Source organism: Sus scrofa, chromosome 1, assembly GCF_000003025.6.
Source record: "Sus scrofa isolate TJ Tabasco breed Duroc chromosome 1, Sscrofa11.1, whole genome shotgun sequence".
In the NCBI taxonomy this organism is placed as follows: domain Eukaryota; kingdom Metazoa; phylum Chordata; class Mammalia; order Artiodactyla; family Suidae; genus Sus; species Sus scrofa.
In genome coordinates, this window is record NC_010443.5 from 216,935,695 (window position 1) to 216,954,825 (window position 19,131).

The following is a 19,131-nucleotide window of genomic DNA, read 5'->3' on the forward strand; positions in this document are numbered from 1 at the left end:
AGAAGAAAGAAGGAAAAGAAAGGAAAAAGGAAAAAAAGGAACAACGAAAAAGAAGAAAGAAAAACCATCATCGGGCCCAAATAAATTTTAGACATGAGTTAAACTCAAGATGAAAGACAAACTCTAATTTTAAGTATACTATTACAAGGAACAACAACAACAAAAACCCAAGAACAGGAAAACTGACAAATTTTGTGACTTCAGTTTGACCACAATACCAAAATCAGACAAAAACATCATAAAAGAATAATCTCATTTATAAAAATAGATACAAAAATCCAAAATGAAGTATGCGCAAACCAAATCAAGCAATGATTCTTTTTAAAAAACTGTGACAAAGTTCATTTATCCTAAGAGTGAGGAGACGGCTCAATTAGGAAAATTTATTATTATAACTCATTACAATGACATGTTAAAGAAGTCTTAAGAAAATGATAAAAGGTAGGTGGTGGGCACACTGATAATATATTTGATATATATGATAATATATTTTATCTTTCTATACAAAGTATTACTTGAAATACGTTATAATAAAAAAAATCAGTATTAAAAAAGCAAAATAATAATGGGTTGCCTACACAGAGGCTGAAACCCGAGCTGACCCCAGGCGTCCCCAGTCTTTGGAATTGGGGCTGAAATCTGAGCTGTGTCCTTAAGACTGTGCAACTTTGGTTAATTTACACCACTGGCACCTTTGTAAGCTCACTGTCTACGGGACACCCAAGTGGATCACTGGCGCTTCAGTGTCTGGGTTGGCAAATGCATACAGAGGTAGGCCTGGTATCTGGGCTGATTCTGTAGCTCCCAGGTGGGCAACTATGATGAATCCTGGTGCCTGATTTCAAGGAATATGCACCAATGGATCTGTGCTGGTGGCTTTGTAAACAGTGCCTGAGGGACATCTGGACTGATTGCTGCATTTTCATAGCTGAGATGGTGCCAAGGGCAGTGCAAAAACAGTGTACTTTCTAAGTGTGCAGAATGGGTGACAGAAGACACTACAGAGCATACTTCCCAGTGGATAGCTCCTAATGAGGAATATCAGTGGCTCCTCTCCTAGCAGAAAGACCACAGTCTCACTGAGCCCACACTATATAACAAAAACCAATCTGTGGGATCCTACTCCATACCTGTGGAGCAGATGCTGCCCTTGACAGGACCGTGAGAATGACAGAGCAAAGAGGCCACACTTAATGGAGACCAGTGCAGACTATGGGCACCACAAAATCAATCACTCCCACTTTTTAGGGGATAGTGGCCAGCACACACTGAAGAAAGATGAAGCAGGCATCCATACTAAAACAGACAGCACCAAAACTATTGGACTGATGCAGTCTACACAGGGGAACTCTCACAAACAGCCCTACAAAATCATGGTAGACAACTACTTCTCTAATTTAATAGGCAAATAAAGGTAAAATTTAGAAGCAGAGGAAGCACTCCCAGTTAAAAGAACAAGAGAAATCCCTTGAAAGAACAATGAAACATACCTCTGAAGTCAACCAGATCCCAAGTTCAAAAAGAAAGTCATATATGTAGTGAAGGACTTAAGCTATAGAAAGAAATGCAAATCACTGTAACAAGGAATTATAAACTATAAAGAGGAGCCAATAAAAATTAGAAAACTCATTTACCAAGATGAAAACCAAGCTAAAGGTAAAAAAACCCTGCAAACTAATTAATCCAGAAGGAAAAAACTAATCTTGAAGACAGAATAATGGACATCACCCAATCAGAACAGCAGACAGAAAGGCAAATTTTCAAAAGCGAAAGCAATATACACGACCTATTAGCAAGCTGATCTACACATAATAGTGATTCCACTAGGAGAAAAGAGAAAAGGGAATCAAAAATGCATTTTAAGGTGTTCCCATTGTGGCGCAGTGGAAACAAATCTGACTAGGAACCATGAAGTTGCATGTCTGATCCCTGGCCTTGCTCAGTGCATTAAGGATCCAGCATTGCCATGAGCTGTGGTATAGGTCACAGACACGGTTCAGATCCCGCACTGCTGTGGCTGTGGCAGGCTGGCAGCTGTAGCTCCAATTAGACCCCTGGACTGGGAACCTCCATATGCTGTGGGTATGGCCCTACAAAGCAAAAAAAAAAAAAAAAATTTAAATGTATTTTTAAAAAGTATGGTAAAAACATCCCAAACCTAATGAAGAAAACAAATATCCAGGTTCAGGGAGCAGAGTGTCCCAAACAAGATGAACTACACCAAGACACATTTTAATTAAAATGGCAAAGTTTAAGATAAAAAGAGGATTTTAAAGGCAGCAAGAGAAAAACTAAGAGTACGTTACAAAGGAACCCCCGTAAAGCTATCAGCTAATTTCTCCACAGAAACTCTGCAGGCTGGAAGTGAGTGGCAAGATATATCTAAAGTCTTGAAAGGGAAAAACTAGTAACCTAGGATACTCTACCTAGCAAGATTATAATTTAGAATAGAAAAAGAGATAATGAATTTCTGAGATAAGCAAAAAGTAAAAGAATACAGCAGTACTAAACCTATTCTAAAAGAAATATTAAGATGTCTTCTCTATATAGAAAAGAAGTGAGAATCCATAGGAAGGAAAAACTCATAAATGAAAAAGGCAGTACACGAATTTTTAAAAAATCAAAAATATTTCGTGAAAGCTATGGTAAGTACAATGAACAGCGAAAAGATAAACATGAAGATGTAGAGGAAAATATCAAAATCATGAAATGGGGGAGGGGAATAAAAATGTATATTTTCTTTTAAAGGGGTTTGAGCCTATATGTCTATGAGCATAAAGCAAGTATATACAGTAATGGGTTAACATGCTTGAAAAACAAGATAACTGCAAATCAAAAACATAAAAAGGTTCGCAGTAACTAAAAAGAAGAGAACTTAGGCATAAATCAAAAAAAAATCACAAAAGGAAAAAGGAACAAAAAGAAACACAAAATCAGCTAGAAAAAAAAGGTTTAAAATTGCAATAATAAATACAAATCTATCAACAATTACCATAAATGCCTATAAACTTAATGTTCAATCAAAAGATATAGGGTGGCAAGTTGGATAATAAACAAGAGTCCCAAATATGCTGCCTACAAGGGATCCACTTTAGGATGAAGAACACACACAGATTGAAAGGGGATGAAAAAAGATATTTCACAAAAAAAGAAATGACAAGAAAGTGGGGGTAGCAATATTCACATCAGATAAGACAGACTTTAAAACAAAGGTCACTGAGAACTATATCTAGTCACTTATGAGGAGCATGATGGAGGATAAGGTGAGAAAAAGAATGTATATATAGGTATGTGTGACTGAGTCACTTTGCTGTACAGTAGAAAATTGACAGAACACTGTAAACCAAGTATAATGGAAAAAGTCATTTAAAAAATTTTTTTAAAAATCAAAGGTCATAAATTTAAAAAAAGAACATGATATAATAAAAAAGGATCAATACAGGAAGACGATATTGCAATGATTAACATATATGCACTCAATATAGGAACATCTAAACACATAAAACAAATAATTACAGATATAAAGGGAGAAACTATAGTAAGAGACTTTAACAACCCACTGACATCAATGGAAGATCAATGGACAGATCTTTCAGAGAACAAATCATTAAGGCAACAGAGATCCTAAAAAAAAAAAAAAAAATTAGAATACACATTCTTTCCAAGTGTACATGTAACATTCTCTAGGACAGACCACATACAAGGGCACAAACAAGCCTCAACAAATTTAAGATTATAGAAATTATTTCAAACATCTTTTCTAACCACAAGAGCATGAAACTAGAAATCAAAGAAAGAGAAGAAAAAAAAAAATTACTTGGAGACTAACCAAAATGCTACTAAAAAACCAATGGGTTAACAACGAAATCAAAGGGAAAAATTTTTAAATATCTCAAGACAAATGACAATGAAAACACACTGGGATGCAGCAAAAGCAGTTCTCAGAAGGAAGATCATAACAATACGGGCTTTGCTCAAAAAAAGCAAGAAAACTCAAATAACCCAACATACCATCAAAAAAGTTAGAAAAAAAGAAGAATCCACAACTAAATTCAGCAGAAGGAAGGAAGTAATAAAGATTGGAGAGGAAATAAAATAGAGGAAAATATCAGTAAAACCAAGGGCCGGGTTTTGGGGGGTCTTTTTGTTTTGTTTTTTGAGGGCCACACTCCAGCATACAGAGGTTCCCAGGTTAGGGGTTGAATCAGAGTTGCAGCTGCCATGCTATGCCACAGCCACAGCAATGCCAGATCCAAGCCACATTTGTGACCTACACCACAGCTCACAGCAATGCCAGATCCTTAACCCACTGAGCAAGGCCAGGGATCAAATCCATATCCTCATGGTTACTAGTTAAGTTTGTTAACCGCTGAGCCATGATGGGAACTTCAAGAGTTGGTTTTTTAAAAGGTAAACAAAATCCACAAACCTCTGCCCAAGTACACCAAGAAGAGAGAATAACCAAAGAAACAAATTGAGAAATGAAAGAAAAAATAGCAAGATTCCTCAGAAATACAAAAAATCGTAAGAGATTACTCTGAACAATTATATGTCAATGAATTGGACAACCTAGAAGGGGCAAGTTTCTAGAAATATACAGCCCATTAAAACTGAATGAGTAAGAATTAGATAATTTGAAAAGACCGATCACAAGAAGTGAAATTGAATCTGCAACCATAAAAAAACAAACAAACAAAAACTCCCTGCAAACAAAAGTCCAGGACAGGGAGTTCCTGCTGTGTAACAGTAGGTTAGTGATCCAGTTTGTCTCTATAGCACTGTTGGTTCAATCCCCAGCCTGGTGCAGTGAGTTAAGGATCCAGTATTGCTGCAGCTATGGTCGCAGCAGTCTGTGTAGGTCGTAGATTCGACTTGGATTCAATGCCTGGCCTGGAAATTCCATATGTCATGAAAGCAGTCAAAACAGAGAGGAAAAAAAGTCAAAGTCTAGGACAGGATTGTCTCCAGAATTCTAACAAACATACAAGAACAGATTCTTTTCAAAACCCTTCCTAAAGATTGAAGAGAAAGGAGCACTCCCAAAGTCAAGTGATGAAGCCACCATTATCTTGATACCACCAAAAAAGAAAATTATAGCCAGTATCTTTGAAGGATACAGATGCAGAAACCCTCAACAAAATATTAGCAACCTGAATCCAACAACACCTAAAAGAGATCATATACCACAAGCAAGTTGGATTCATCCCAGAGTCATAAGGACGGTTCAACACAATGCATATTTAATCAATGTAATACATTACCTAAACAAAAGACAAAACCCACATGACCATCTCGAGAGATGCACAAAAAACATCCAATAAAGTTCAACATCCATTCATGGAAAAAAAAATCCACTCATTAAAAAAAAGAAAACTCGGAATTCCCGTCGTGGCACAGTGGTTAACGAATCCGACTAGGAACCATGAGGTTGTGGGTTCGGTCCCTGCCCTTGCTCAGTGGGTTAACGATCCGGCGTGGCCGTGAGCTGTGGTGTAGGTTGCAGACACGGCTGGGATCCTGCGTTGCTGTGGCTCTGGCGTTGGCCGGTGGCTACAGTTCTGATTCGACCCCTAGCCTGGGAATCTCCATATGCCGTGGGAGCGGCCCAAAGAAATAGCAAAAAGACAAAAAAATAAATAAATAAATAAATAAAAGAAAACTCTTTACCATAGCAGATATAGAGGTAACATACATATCTCAATAGAATAAAAGCTATTTATGACAAAACCACAGCCAACATAATACTCAACAGTGAAAAGCTGAAAGTCTTCCCAGTACAATCTGGAACAACACAAGGATGCCCACTCTCAGCACTTCTATTAAACATAGTATTGAAAGTCCTAACCACAGTAATCAGACAAGAAAAAAAAAAAAAAAAAAGAGGTAAAATTGTCACACTATATGCAGATGACATGATACTATATATATAGAAAACTCTAAGGATTCCACACAAAAATTCCTAGATCTGATAACCAAGTTCAGCAAAGTAGCAGGATACAAGATTAACATATAGAATTATGCTGCATTTCTCTATAGTAACAAGGAAATCTCTGAAAGGGAAAGTAAAAAGAAAAACCTCTTTTAAAATTTTATCTAAAAACTAAGTTCCACTGTGGCTCAGCAGGTTAAGAGAATACAGGTTTGACCTCTGGCCTCACTCAGTGGGTTAAGGACCCAGTGTTGCCACAAGCTGTGGCGTAGGTCACAGATGTGGCTCAGATCCAGTGTTGCAGTGGTGGTGGCAAAGGCCTTAGCTGAAGCTCTGATCTGACCCCTAGCCTAGTAACTTCCATATGCTATATGTGCGGCCACTTAAAAAAAAAAAAAAAAAAATTACATCAAAAAAAATTTAGGCATAAACTTAACCAAGTTGAAAGACTTATACACTGAGAACTATAAAACACTGTTGATCAAGGAAAGTGAATATGATTTAAAGTAACAGAAAGATATCCCAAAATCATGGATTGGAAGAATATTGTTAAAATGACCACACTGAGTAAAATTTACAGACAGTACAATCCATATTAAACTACCCTTGACATTTTTCACAGAACAAGAACAAATAATCCAAGAATTTATTTATTTATTTATTTATTTTGTCTTTTTGACATTTCTTGGGCCGCTCCCGCAGCACATGGAGCTTCCCAGGCTAGGGGTCGAATCAGAACTGTAGCCACCAGCCTGCACCAGAGCCACAGCAACACGGGATCCGAGCACATCTGCAACCTCCACCACAGCTCACGGCCACGCCGGATCTTTAACCCACTGAGCAAGGCCAGGGGTCGCACCCGCAACCTCATGGTTCCTAGTTGGATTCGTTAACCACTGAGCCACGACGGGAACTCCAATCCAAGAATTTATATGGTACTATAAGAGACCCAGAACTGCCAAAGAAATCCAGAGGAAAAAGAACAAATCTGGAAGCAAAGCCCTCCCAGATTTCAGACAATACTACAAAGCTACAGTAACCAAAATGGAATGGTACTGGCAAAAAACCAGACATATGGATCAACGGAACAGAACAGGGAGCCCAGAAATACACTCACACATCTACCATCAATTATTATTTGACAAAGGAGGCAAGGATACCTAATGGAGAAAAAACAGTCTCTCCAGCAAGCAGTGCTGGGAAAGCTGGACGCCCACATGTAAATCAATGAAGTTAGAACACTCTTATACCACACACAAAAAGAAATGGCTTAAGGATTTAAACATTAAACATGATACCATAAAACTCTTACAAGAGAATTCAGGCAAAACATTATTTGACATAAATCTTAGCAATACTTTTTAAGCGAATCTCCCAAGGCAATAAAAATAAAAGCAAAAATAAAGGGGACCTAATTAAACTTGTATTAGCAAAGGAAAGGATAAACAAAAGGAAAAGACAAACTAAGGGATGGGAGAAAATATGCGCAAATGATGCAACCAACAAGGGATTAATTTCCAAAATATATGAAAAGCTCATATAATTCAGTAACAAAAAAACAAACAACCCAATCAAAAAAATGGGCAGAAGACTTAAACAGACATTTCCCCAAAGAAGATATACAGGTGACAAATACACACATGAAAAGTTACTCAACATTACTAATTATTAGAGAAATGCAAATCAAAACTACAATGAGGTATCACCTTACACCAATCGGAATGGCCATCATTAAACAGTCTAGAAATAATAAATGCTGGAAAAGGTGTGGATAAAAGGGAACCCTCCTACACTGTTGATGGGAATGTCAACTGGTATAGCCACTATGGAAAACATATCAAGGTTCCTTAAAAACACTAAAAATAGAGTTACCATATGATACAGCAATCCTACCCTTGAGCATATATCCAGAGAAAACTATAATTCAAAAAGATATATATACCCCAATTGTTCAAAACAGCACTATATACAATAGCCAAGACATGGAAGCAACTTACATGTCCACTGACAGAGGAATGGATAAAGAAGATATACCACTTGGCAATTAAAAAAAAAAAGAAGGAAATAATGCCATTTGCAGCAACATGGATGGACCTAGAGATTATCATACTAAATGAAATCAAAGACAAGTATCATATATCACTTATACGTGGAATCTAAAATATGATACAAATGAAATTATTTACCAAACAGAAACAGACTCACAAAGAAAACAAACCTATGGTTATAAAAAGGGAAAGTGAGAGAGAGATAAATTCAAAGTTTAAGATTAGCAGATACAAACTGCTACATATAAAATAAACAGTGACCTACTATATAGCACAGGCAACTATGTTCAATACCTTATAATAAACAATAATGGAAAACAATATGAAAAAGAATATAGATACAGATATAAAACTGGATCACTTTACTGTATGCCAGAAACTAACCCTGTAAGTCGATTATACCTAAAAAACAAAATAAAATAAATAAAAAGGCAAAAGAAAAAAAACTAAAAGTGAAAATGGCAAAAAAATGGAAATTATTCGCAATAGAGCAATCCAAAAAACGAATAAACATGAAAAAGGATGGTAATACTGAGTACTGAACAAAATGCAATTTTAAACTATGTGATAACACTTTATACCCATTCAACAGCAAGAATAATAAGAAGGATAACATCTAGTGCTGAATGAACTGTAGTAAAAGGGAAACTATGCTAGAAATGTAAACTGGTACAGTCTCTGAGAAAGCAATATTGGCATAATTTTGAGAAATCAGCATCAGTAAAAATTCTAAATACCCCTTTCTCCAGTAGTTTCTCCTATACACTCCTAAGAATGCAGTAGTAGTAGTAGTAAAATGTAATCTCTCCTATACACTTCTAAAAACGTAGTAGTAAGAAAGAAAGAAAATGTAAATTCAGGAGCAGAAAATATGAAAAATTGTAGTGGTATAATCAATGCCATGGACCATTATGAAACAATAAAAAGAATGAGTTAGTACAAAAGTATTTGGCTTGAATAGGTTTTTTTACAATGTGTGTTTTCATGAGAAAAGCAAGAAGCAGGCAAGGATATATAATATGACTGCATTTTATAAAATAATGATCTCAAAATCTTAATGACTGTATGTATGGGAGCAAGATGGATTTTCTGCCCCTATATGATTCTGGAGTAAACTATGAGAGATATTCCTAAGATATTACTGTCTTAGCAGGATGGGACTAAACAAAAAGGAAGGTAAGAGTACAATGGAGAAGAAACTTCTTTTTAAAAAATAATTCATTAAATAAAAACAGTAAGGCTTTTGTGAAAAAGAAAAAAGTAAAAGGAAAGAAATAAAGGAAAAAAGACAGCAACAAATACCCAGACAATGGTTCAACAGGCATGTCACCTTGAAACTACAGAGAATGAAATAACAATTAAATAAATAAATAATTCCACATTCTTCTTCCAAAAAAAAAAAACCTATGAAGAATGATGGCTTGTCATTCTCCAAACTTTAAAATAACTGTAAGACGACAGGAAATAATACCATTCAAATAAGCTGAGGAACAGTTATCTCACCTGAGTAGCATTTTGATCTAGGCTAATCTGCATTGAAAAAATATTTTAAACTTGAAAATTTTGAAGAACATTATCTCATCAATCAAGTGAATAGAATCATAATCTCATATTTTTGTACCCTGCACATACTACTTCTTAAAAGGTAAAAGTGACTGCCTGTCCTCTATCCACAAAATGTTTCACATAACCAGTGTTCTAGTTACATAACAGAGTGGACATGAACCTGCCCGAGAAGATGTCATAAAGACCTGATAGAAGACCGCCTTGAAAAAAAAAAAAAATACTGGGAAGAGAACCTTAGCAAAAAAGTAGCATTTAGTTTAAATGTAACCATGCAAATAAAGCATGCATATGGAAACATTCTTCTTCTTTTTTTTTTTTTTCATGGCCACACCAGCAGCACATGGAAGTTCCTGGGCCAAGGACTGAATTTGAGCCATAGCTGCGGCCTATGCTACAGCTGTGGAGATGCCAGATCCTTTATCCCACTGCACCAAGCCAGGAATCAAACCCTGCCTCTGCACACAATGGAATATTAATCAGCCATAAAAGAATTAAGTACTCTTAGATGATACAACATGAATGAATCTTATCAACATTATATGCATGTAAGAAGCCAGTAACAAAAGTCCAAATATTATATGATCCCATTTATATGAAATATTTAGAAGAGACAAATTTATTGATACAGAAAGTAGATTAGCAGCTGCCTAAGACCAGGGAGGGATGGATGATTGGGAAGGGATACCCAAAAAGCACACAGGTTTTGTGAGGCTCAAGAAAATGTTCTAAAATTGACTGTGGTATGGAGTTCCCATCGTTACTCAGTGGTTAACGAATCCGATTAGGAACCATGAGGTTGTGGGTTCGATCCCTGGCCTTGCTCAGTGGGTTAAGGATCCAGTATTGCCGTGAGCTGTGGTGTAGGTTGCAGACGCGGCTCGGATCCCGCGTTGCTGTGGCTCTGGCATAGGCCAGTGGCTACAGTTCTGATTCGCCCCCTAGCCTGGGAACCTCCATATGCCACGGGAGCGGCCCAAGAAATGGCAAAAAGTTAAAAAAAATAAAAAAATAAAAATAAAATAAATTTAAAAAATGAAATAAAATTGACTGTGGTAGAGTTCCCATTGCGGCTCAACAGAAACAAACCCAACTAGTATTCATGAGAATGAGGATTTAATCCCTGGCCTCGCTCAATGGGTTAAGGATCCGCCGTTGCCATGGGCTGTGGTGTACGTAGGTTGCAGATGAGGCTCAGATACTGCATTGTCGCTGTGGCATAGGCCAGCAACTATGGCTCCAATTAGACCCCTAGCTTGGGAACTTCCATATGCCACAGATGTGGCCCTAAAAAGCAAAATAAATAAATGAATAAATAAAACTGTGGTGATGAGAGGACTTTTCTGTGAGCACAGTACAAACTATGTTATACTCTAGAAGGGTGAAATATATTACCTGAAATGTAATGTACTGAATTATATATATCAATAAAGCTTTCTCCAAAAAATAAACATGAGATACTACTTCTTACTCCCTAGTTCAACTATTACTAAAAAGAGGGTTATAACAGGTGTTGCAGATGTAGAGAAACTGAGGCTTTCATACACTGCTGGTAATGTGGTACAGCTACTTTGAAAACATTCTAGCAAGGTCTCCAAAGGTTAAGCACTAGATTACCATATGAATTCAATGCCTAGTGACAAAGTGCCACATGTTGACTCATTCTTTTTCTTCTTCTTCTTTTTTTTTTTTGTTTTGTTTTTTTTTTAGTACTGCACCCAGGACATATGTAGGTTCCCAGGCTAGGGGTACAATCGGAGCTATAGCTGCCAGCCTACACCAATGGGATCTGCGCCACTTCTGCGACCTACACCATAGCTCACAGCCATGCCAGATCCCTGACCCACTGAGCAAGGCCAGGGATCGAACCCACATCCTCATGAATACTAGTCGGGTTCATTTCCACTGCACCACAACAGGAACTCTGAATCATTCTACTTTTATATAATGTCCTAAATATGCACATTCCTAGAGACCTAAGTATATTAGTGGTTGGGGAGCTGGGTAAGAAATGGGATGTGACTTCTGATGGGTATGAGGTTTCTCTCTCTGGGTTGTGAAAACTGATATGATGACTTCACAGCTCTGTGAATATATTTAAAGTACTGAGTTATTTCACAATTAAGAAAAAAAGAATTCTCAAAAGCAGCAAAGTAAGACACAAGTTACCCAGCCATATGCCAGAACAAGGTCTATCACTACTTAAAAGAATACTACAAAATCCAACAGGCAGCAATGTAAATCACAATGTCATAATCACAAGCCTCATTCTAATTATATTCTAACTAAAAAATAGTTTTTTAAAGAGAAAGGTATCATCAAAATGAAAAAATGGTTTTCTCTTATTTGAAGATCTGTAAGTTTGATTTTTAAAAAACTTATGTTCCAGAGTTCCCTTGTGGTGCAGTGGGTTAAGGATCCAGCATTGTTACTTCTGTGGCGCCAGTTCAATCCTGGCCCACAAATTTCCACATGCCATGGGTACACAGCCAGAAAAAAAAAGAAAGAAAGAAAGAAAGAAAAAAGGCACATTAAGCACAAAGAAACAAAAAATGATTTCTATACTCACCTAAAATGTCTTTCAAAAATAGTGGTAAAACAAAGACTTTTCAATCAAACAAAAGCTAAGATAATTTATAGCTAACTGTCAGGTTCTTACACTACCATAACTACACACTCTAGTGTTTTAAGAATTAAGAACTGGATAACATATATAAAGTAATTAATACAATGTCAATAAATTTTTGCTAGCTGAAAGATATGAATGGTTTACAGATATAACTTTAACTCCATATCCTACTTTTTTTTTTTTTTTTTTTTTTTTTGTCTTTTTGCCATTTCTTGGGCCGCTCCCGCAGCATATGGAGGATCCCAGGCTAGGGGTCGAATCGGAGCTGTAGCTGCCAGCCTATGCCACAGCCTACACCACAGCAACACGGGATCCGAGCCGCGTCTGCAACCTACACCACAGCTCACAGCAACACCGGATCCTTAACCCATTGAGCAAGGCCAGGGATCAAACCCGCAACCTCATGGTTCCTAGTCAGATTCATTAACCACTGCGCCATGACAGGAACTCCAATATTCTACTCTTTGGGGACTAAGAAAGAATAAAGGTCTTTTGAAAAAATACCTTTTCCCTAAATATTTTTACAATTAGAGGTTACTATAGATCAAGATTCTTCATTAAATACAAGCATCTCAATATTAAAACTACTTGTCATTTAAACCTACTGCAAATGATTTTATCATCAAAGCCATACTGAAAAAAGGGTCACTGACAAAGTCTTGATTGCAGCTAGATACAATCAAGAGTATTTGAGAATGAGAAGGGAAAGGAATATGAAGATACTAGGTACTGGAGTAGCACAGTCAAGGAAGAATAATTGGCAAAGGGCTCAGAGAGAGGTAGAAGGATTTCAAAAGATAACTGTTACTGTGTCTAAACTTTGCTATCACTTTGCTTGAGGAAATTATCTCATATCCTATCTTTGACATATAACTTGTCAGGAAGTAGATAATATGGTTATCAGAATAATTGTCTTTCCAGTTGACAAATATCTGAATCAAGCAGAATGACATCTGGACCTGATAGAGATTATAAGGAGTGCCTGGATTTTGAGCCTGATTCAATCACACCTTTGAGTATCCTCATTAGGGAATGAGAGAGTTTACTGTGAATGTTGAAGAAAGAAAAATTATTTGTGGCCAAGAGGGAAAACTGTAGTAGATAACATTGTTCACAGTCATTCTCTCCTCACAATTTCTGAGTACCACCCCCAAATGTTGGCCTGGCCACATGATTTGGGGGATCTGACCAGAACGACAATGAGTTAGTCCCAAGAAGAGTTATTTCAAGTGTCTAGGAGCCCTCATGTTTCCTTGCCTCTTACCAGAAGAACATCATGTCTCAGCAAGGACTCTTTCGGCCTGGAATCCAAATTGACAACATATATGGAACAAACACTTAATATCTACCTCAGTTTACCAGATGTGTCATGAGCCATAGCATCTATTTATGTGTTACAACTTCTCATGTGACTTCAGGTAACTTTCATTCCTCAACTTCACAATAACTCACAAGATGTAACCTTCCTAATGCCTACCTCCACATTTATGTCTTTAAGGTATTTCTCCCTTTTCAAATTTTACTGTTGATCTAAAACAAATAGAGTGCCAGATAGTTCTCCAGAAAAGAAGAATTTATTTAGGATTAGCAGAGAACTGCAATTTGTGGCCTGCAGCCATGGTGAGCCATATGCAAGCTTCCCCATGGCAAGGAAATGAGACACTTTTATAGAGGGGAAAAGGAAGTTGGGAGAGTCACAGTAAACAAAGAATCATAGGCTTTTCATTGTCTGAGTCCTTGTCAGAAAAGAAGAGACGTTCTTCTTTCTGTTGGGCTCTGCTACCCATGCAAGGCATGAGAACTACCCCTTCTAGTCTCCTGACTCTATTTTATTGAGATTTTGGTTTATTAAATTTTTTATAACTATAAACCATTAGAAAGAGTCAAGTTCACATCTTCCACACTTTGCTTAGAAATTACTTTAGGTAAATATCAATTTCAAGGCTCACAAGTTCTACCTGCTACAAAACACAAAAACATGAACATAACTCAGGCACGTTCTTTTAACACTTTACCAGGATAGCTTTTCCTCCAGTTTCCAATAACATGGTCCTCATTTCCATCTGAGACTTCATCAGAATGGTCTTTACTGTAGGTAATTATACTCCTATTCTGTGCAGGATTATATAGATATTCTCTAAGACGACTGAGGTTTTCTCTATGGCTCTTCTTTCTTTCTGAGTACTCACCAGAATTTCCTATAAAGGTCTGATCACAACAATGCAGGCTTTTCCTAGCATGTACCTCGAACCTCTTCCATTATTCATTACCCAGTTCCAAAGCCACTTTTACATTTTTAGGAATTTGTTACAACAGCCCCCCACTTCTCAGTACTCATTTTTGTTTTAGCCCATCCAGGATGCTATAATAAAAACACCATAGACTAAGTGACTTATGAAAAACAGAAAACATCTCATATTTCTAGAGGGTGGGAAGCACAAAACCAGCAGATATGGTGTCTAATGAGGACCCAATTTCTGGTTCATAGATGATTCATCTTATTCATATTCTTGCTATGTCCACACATGGCAGAAAGGGCAAAAGAGCTCGAAGGGGTCTCTTTTACAAGGGTACTAGTCCCATAGATGAGGGATCCACCCTCATGATGGATTCATCTCTCCAAAGTCCCACTTCCAAATATCACCACATAGGGGGAGTAGGTTTCAACACAAATTTGGGGGAACACAAACATTCAGTCTACACCACTAGCTCAAAAGAGATTGACCTTAAATTCTACTTTAGTGATATTCTCATTTTATATGCATATGAAAACACTTGTCAGCCACAGAAACATAAAAAATACATTATATATGTACATTGTGTTAGAGTAGTATAATTAAAGCAATGATTTATTAGTAAGAAGGAAAACACTATTTTTTAATACTTACCACAAGCTTTAGAAGCAGCAACACAAATTTCTTCTGCAACATACTCTCCAGCTGGAAACTTCAAATAATCCCCCTCAGCTTTCCCAAGGGAGTGATAAAGATAGACCTGTAGGACTGGATCTATTTGCTTCACAGAATTAGCATTTCCAGGAATATCACCATTCTGATGTACAGGAGATGTGGATGTTCCTTCCATTTCCGTCATTGTGAGGCAAGCCATTCCCATGCAGAATCTTTTTCAGAACATTTGGCTGTAAGATAAAACAAAATTACAAATGAAAGTGATATTGCTAAGTTATACTTCATATATAAGGAAGTCTTCACTGACATCAGTGACTCTATCCATTAACAGAAATATCAGGTACAGACATTCTCAGTTCCAAACCAGTGCAATAAAGCGAATCATACAAATCTTTTGGTTCCCCCGTGCATATAGAAGTTATTTTTATAGTATACTGTAGTCTACTAGGTATGCAATAGCATTATGTCTAAAAAATTGTATATACCTTAAAAAATACTTTACTGCTAAGAAATGCTAACCATCATCTGAGCCTTCAGCAATTTGTTCTCTTTTCACAATAGTAATAGCAAAGATCTCTGATCACAGATCACCATAACAAATATAGTAATGATAAAGTTTGAAATACTGAAATTACCAAAATGTGACACAAAGTGAGCAAATGCTTTTGGTAAAAATGGCACTGATAGCCTTGCTCCACTTGCCACAAAACTTCAATTGTTTAAAAAAAAAAAAAAAAACTATACTATCATATACAAAGCACAGTGAGACACATCAAAATTATAAACTTCCTATAGACACAGACAATAAAAGTGAAGCTTATATCCTAACTGAGGAACCACAATATAAATATGTAACACTAACAAAGCAAACAAAATCAGCTGTAGACAACAGAAGAGATTACACAAAGTAACATAATTTCTCAACAAATGGATTTCTCTGACAACTGCTTATTGGTCTCTGGAAAACAATATTTCAAAATGGGATTAACTGATTAGCTTTATTATTTAAAACTCATCTTGAACAATGAATTGGATTTAGATGGATGGAAGAGTAAGAACATTATAAGAGAGTGCAACTGTGCTAAAGAATAGAAAGACACAAAATATGTTTAATAATCCATTGGGCTGACTGAAGCATTTGAGAAGTTATACCATTCAGGAAAGGATTAAATATACAGATGGATACTTGTAACAAAATTGCAACTACATACCCAATATACATGTTCTCCTTTTTTCCTGATACAGATGCCCAATTGGGGGCAGGGGAGGAGTACACCAAAGTACCCACCTACCCCCAAAAAAACTCTACTTCCCCACAGATGGACAGCCATGTAAACCAGTCTCATCAAATGAGATTTAAGTGAAAGTTGTTGGGTGGTACTTTCAGGACCCTTCCTTTTAAAAAAGCCAACTTAGCTGGCATGCCTACTTTCGCTTTTTCCCCTTCACCTCCTTTCTATCTGAATCTAAGCATGAATATAGGGTAGGGTGGTCACCTTAAAACTATGAAGTAACCATGAAGGAAAGGCCAAGAGAATAAAGCCCTCCAGGCTCATCCATGTTGTCACGAATGACAAGTATTCCTTTTTTAAAGGCTGGATAATATTCGTGTGTGTGTGTGTGTGTGTGTGTGTGTGTGTGTGTGTGTGTGTGTGTGTGTGTGTGTGTTTTCTTGATCCATTAGTCTGCCAACAAATACCTCAGCTGTTGCAAATAATGTGGCAATGAATATGGAAGTACAGCTATTGCTTCAGAATAATGTTTAAATTTCCGTTGGATATTGCTCAATTATATGATAGTACTGTTTTCAGTTTCTTGAAGAATTCCATACTGTTTCCAAAATGGCTGTACCAGTTCACATCCCCACCAACAATTTATGAGGGCTGCCTTTCCCCACATCCTCTCTAGTATTTGTTATCTCTTGTCTTCTCAATGACAGACATCCAAACAGGTGCTGGGTCTTAATCATCCCAGGGAGAGGGGAACAGATGTTCCAGAGCTCAATGAAATTATTTAAACTAGCCAATCATAGGCCTGCTTACCTTGCCTCAACTGTTCTGTACCACATAAACCACAAAAAAGACTTACTTATGCCTATACTTTCCCCTCTTTCTCTCTGCCTCCTGAAGTATTCTGCTCAGGTTTCCCTTTGTGTGGCCCCCACTGTATGGTATAAACCCTCCTCTTGGCATCTGTAAGTATAACAGCTATCTTTTCAATGGTCATCATCCCCTCATCTGTTGGTGTTATCATACCTGAATAAATATGTCTTGAAATATATACCAACAACAAACAGTTGCAAAATGAAATTTTAAAGGTACTAATCATGATAGCATCGAAATTCAAAATATTTAGGTATATATTTAATCAAAAATGTTCTAATTTTACATGAGATAAAAACTACAAAACTTGAGAGGTTCCCATTGTGTAACCGGGGGTTAAGGCCCCAGTGTCTGGGTGAGGATGCAGGTTTGATCCCTGGCCTCACTCCATGGGTGAAGGATATGGTGTTGTGGCAAGGTGGAGTACAGGAGACAGATGGAACTTGGATCCTGTGATGCTGTGACTGTGGCATAGGCCTCAGCTGCAGCTCTGATTTGACCCCTAACTCAGGAACTTTCATATGTCACAGCTAAGGCTGTTTAAAAAAAGAAAAAAAAAAAAAAAAAGAAGAAGAGAAAACTACAAAGCTTGAGAAAATTTGATAAAATCTAAGTCATTTATATGGACCAGAATATTCTTATATTTCTAGTCTGTCATTTCTCTCCAAACTGATATACAAATTTAATGAAATCTCAATCAAAATTCCATCAGATTTTTTTAGGAAAAACTGACAAAGTGATTCTAAAATGTACAGAGAGCCGAAAATTTTTTTAAAGGAGAAAGTTGTATGATTTACACTACATGATTTCCTGATTTCCTATGAAACTAAAGTAATCAATAGATATGGTACTGGCACAAAAATACATACATAAATGGACAATCCAGAAGTAGAATCACACATATATGGTGAAGTGATCAACCTGAGAGTAATACTAATGAATTTTAGACAAGATAAAATGTTCCAGCCTTAAAAGAAAAAAAGGGATAAATAACATAATACCAAAACTTAAAGCTTCAGCTCATCAAAAACTTCTGTTAAGAAAATGAATAGGCAAAAGATGGGGAGATAATACATGCAATACATAAGACTGTCAAATAATTTACACTTAGAGAATAGGAGAAACTTGTGTAATTCAGTAATTTTTAAAAAGGGGTGAAACATTTGAATAAACATAACAAAAGTGAAAAAGGACAGAAGGGGGCAGACCACAATCTTTGAAAGGATAACATAGCCCTTGGAGGATAAAACAAAACCTGGTTAGAACCAACCAAGTCTAAGATGGTGGATGACTTTTAGTAGATCTTGAGTCTCATTATATGCTCACTGTAATACTGCAGCAGGCTAAATGACATACCCACATGCAGCATGACAGTTCCAAGGCCAATCATAAAAGGCCAAATAGTGGGCAGTGGTTCAATTCTTGGAAATCCCTACCACTTCCCTAAAATAGTTGGAATAATCCTCCCATTCATTATCCTATGAAATTACCTGTTCCGTAAACACTTACTACCCTATATTTCAGGGCATCTTAACATCTGAGATTGCACACACTCTTCTATCAATAAATGTACTTCTTATCTATCACTTGGCCTCCCAATGAATTCCTTCTGTACTGAGACAAAGAATCTGAAGTTCCATAAATCCTGGGACCAGGTATGTGATTGGAACTAAAAGACAGTGGGTTCAAGTCTCATTGTTAATCTTGGCTTGGTTGGAGTCCCAGTGCACGGGTTCAAGTCCCAATCTGAGTTGTGTGGTTTCAAGAGGAGATAGAAATTTACCTAAAATCACATAAAAAATGCTAAATATTACTAATCATTGTGGAAATACAAAATAAAACCATAAGATACGTTCACACACCCTTTAAAAAAGAAAATTTTTTTAAAGACTGGCAATACTAAATGTTGAAAAAATTGTAGAGCAATTGGAATTCTCATTGCTGATCTGAG

General features: G+C 36.8%; 1 protein-coding gene across 5 annotated transcripts in view; it reads right to left on the minus strand.

Moving 5' to 3' along the window:
* The window catches only part of JAK2 (Janus kinase 2), a 152,567-nt gene that overhangs the window by 85,951 nt on the left and 47,485 nt on the right, over nucleotides 1-19,131 (minus strand). For all 5 annotated transcript variants that reach the window (XM_021082799.1, XM_021082802.1, XM_021082809.1 and 2 more), the window contains 1 exon segment: nucleotides 15,058-15,308. In XM_021082799.1, the coding sequence (XP_020938458.1) occupies nucleotides 15,058-15,283 (226 nt within the window). In that variant the 5' untranslated portion in view covers nucleotides 15,284-15,308.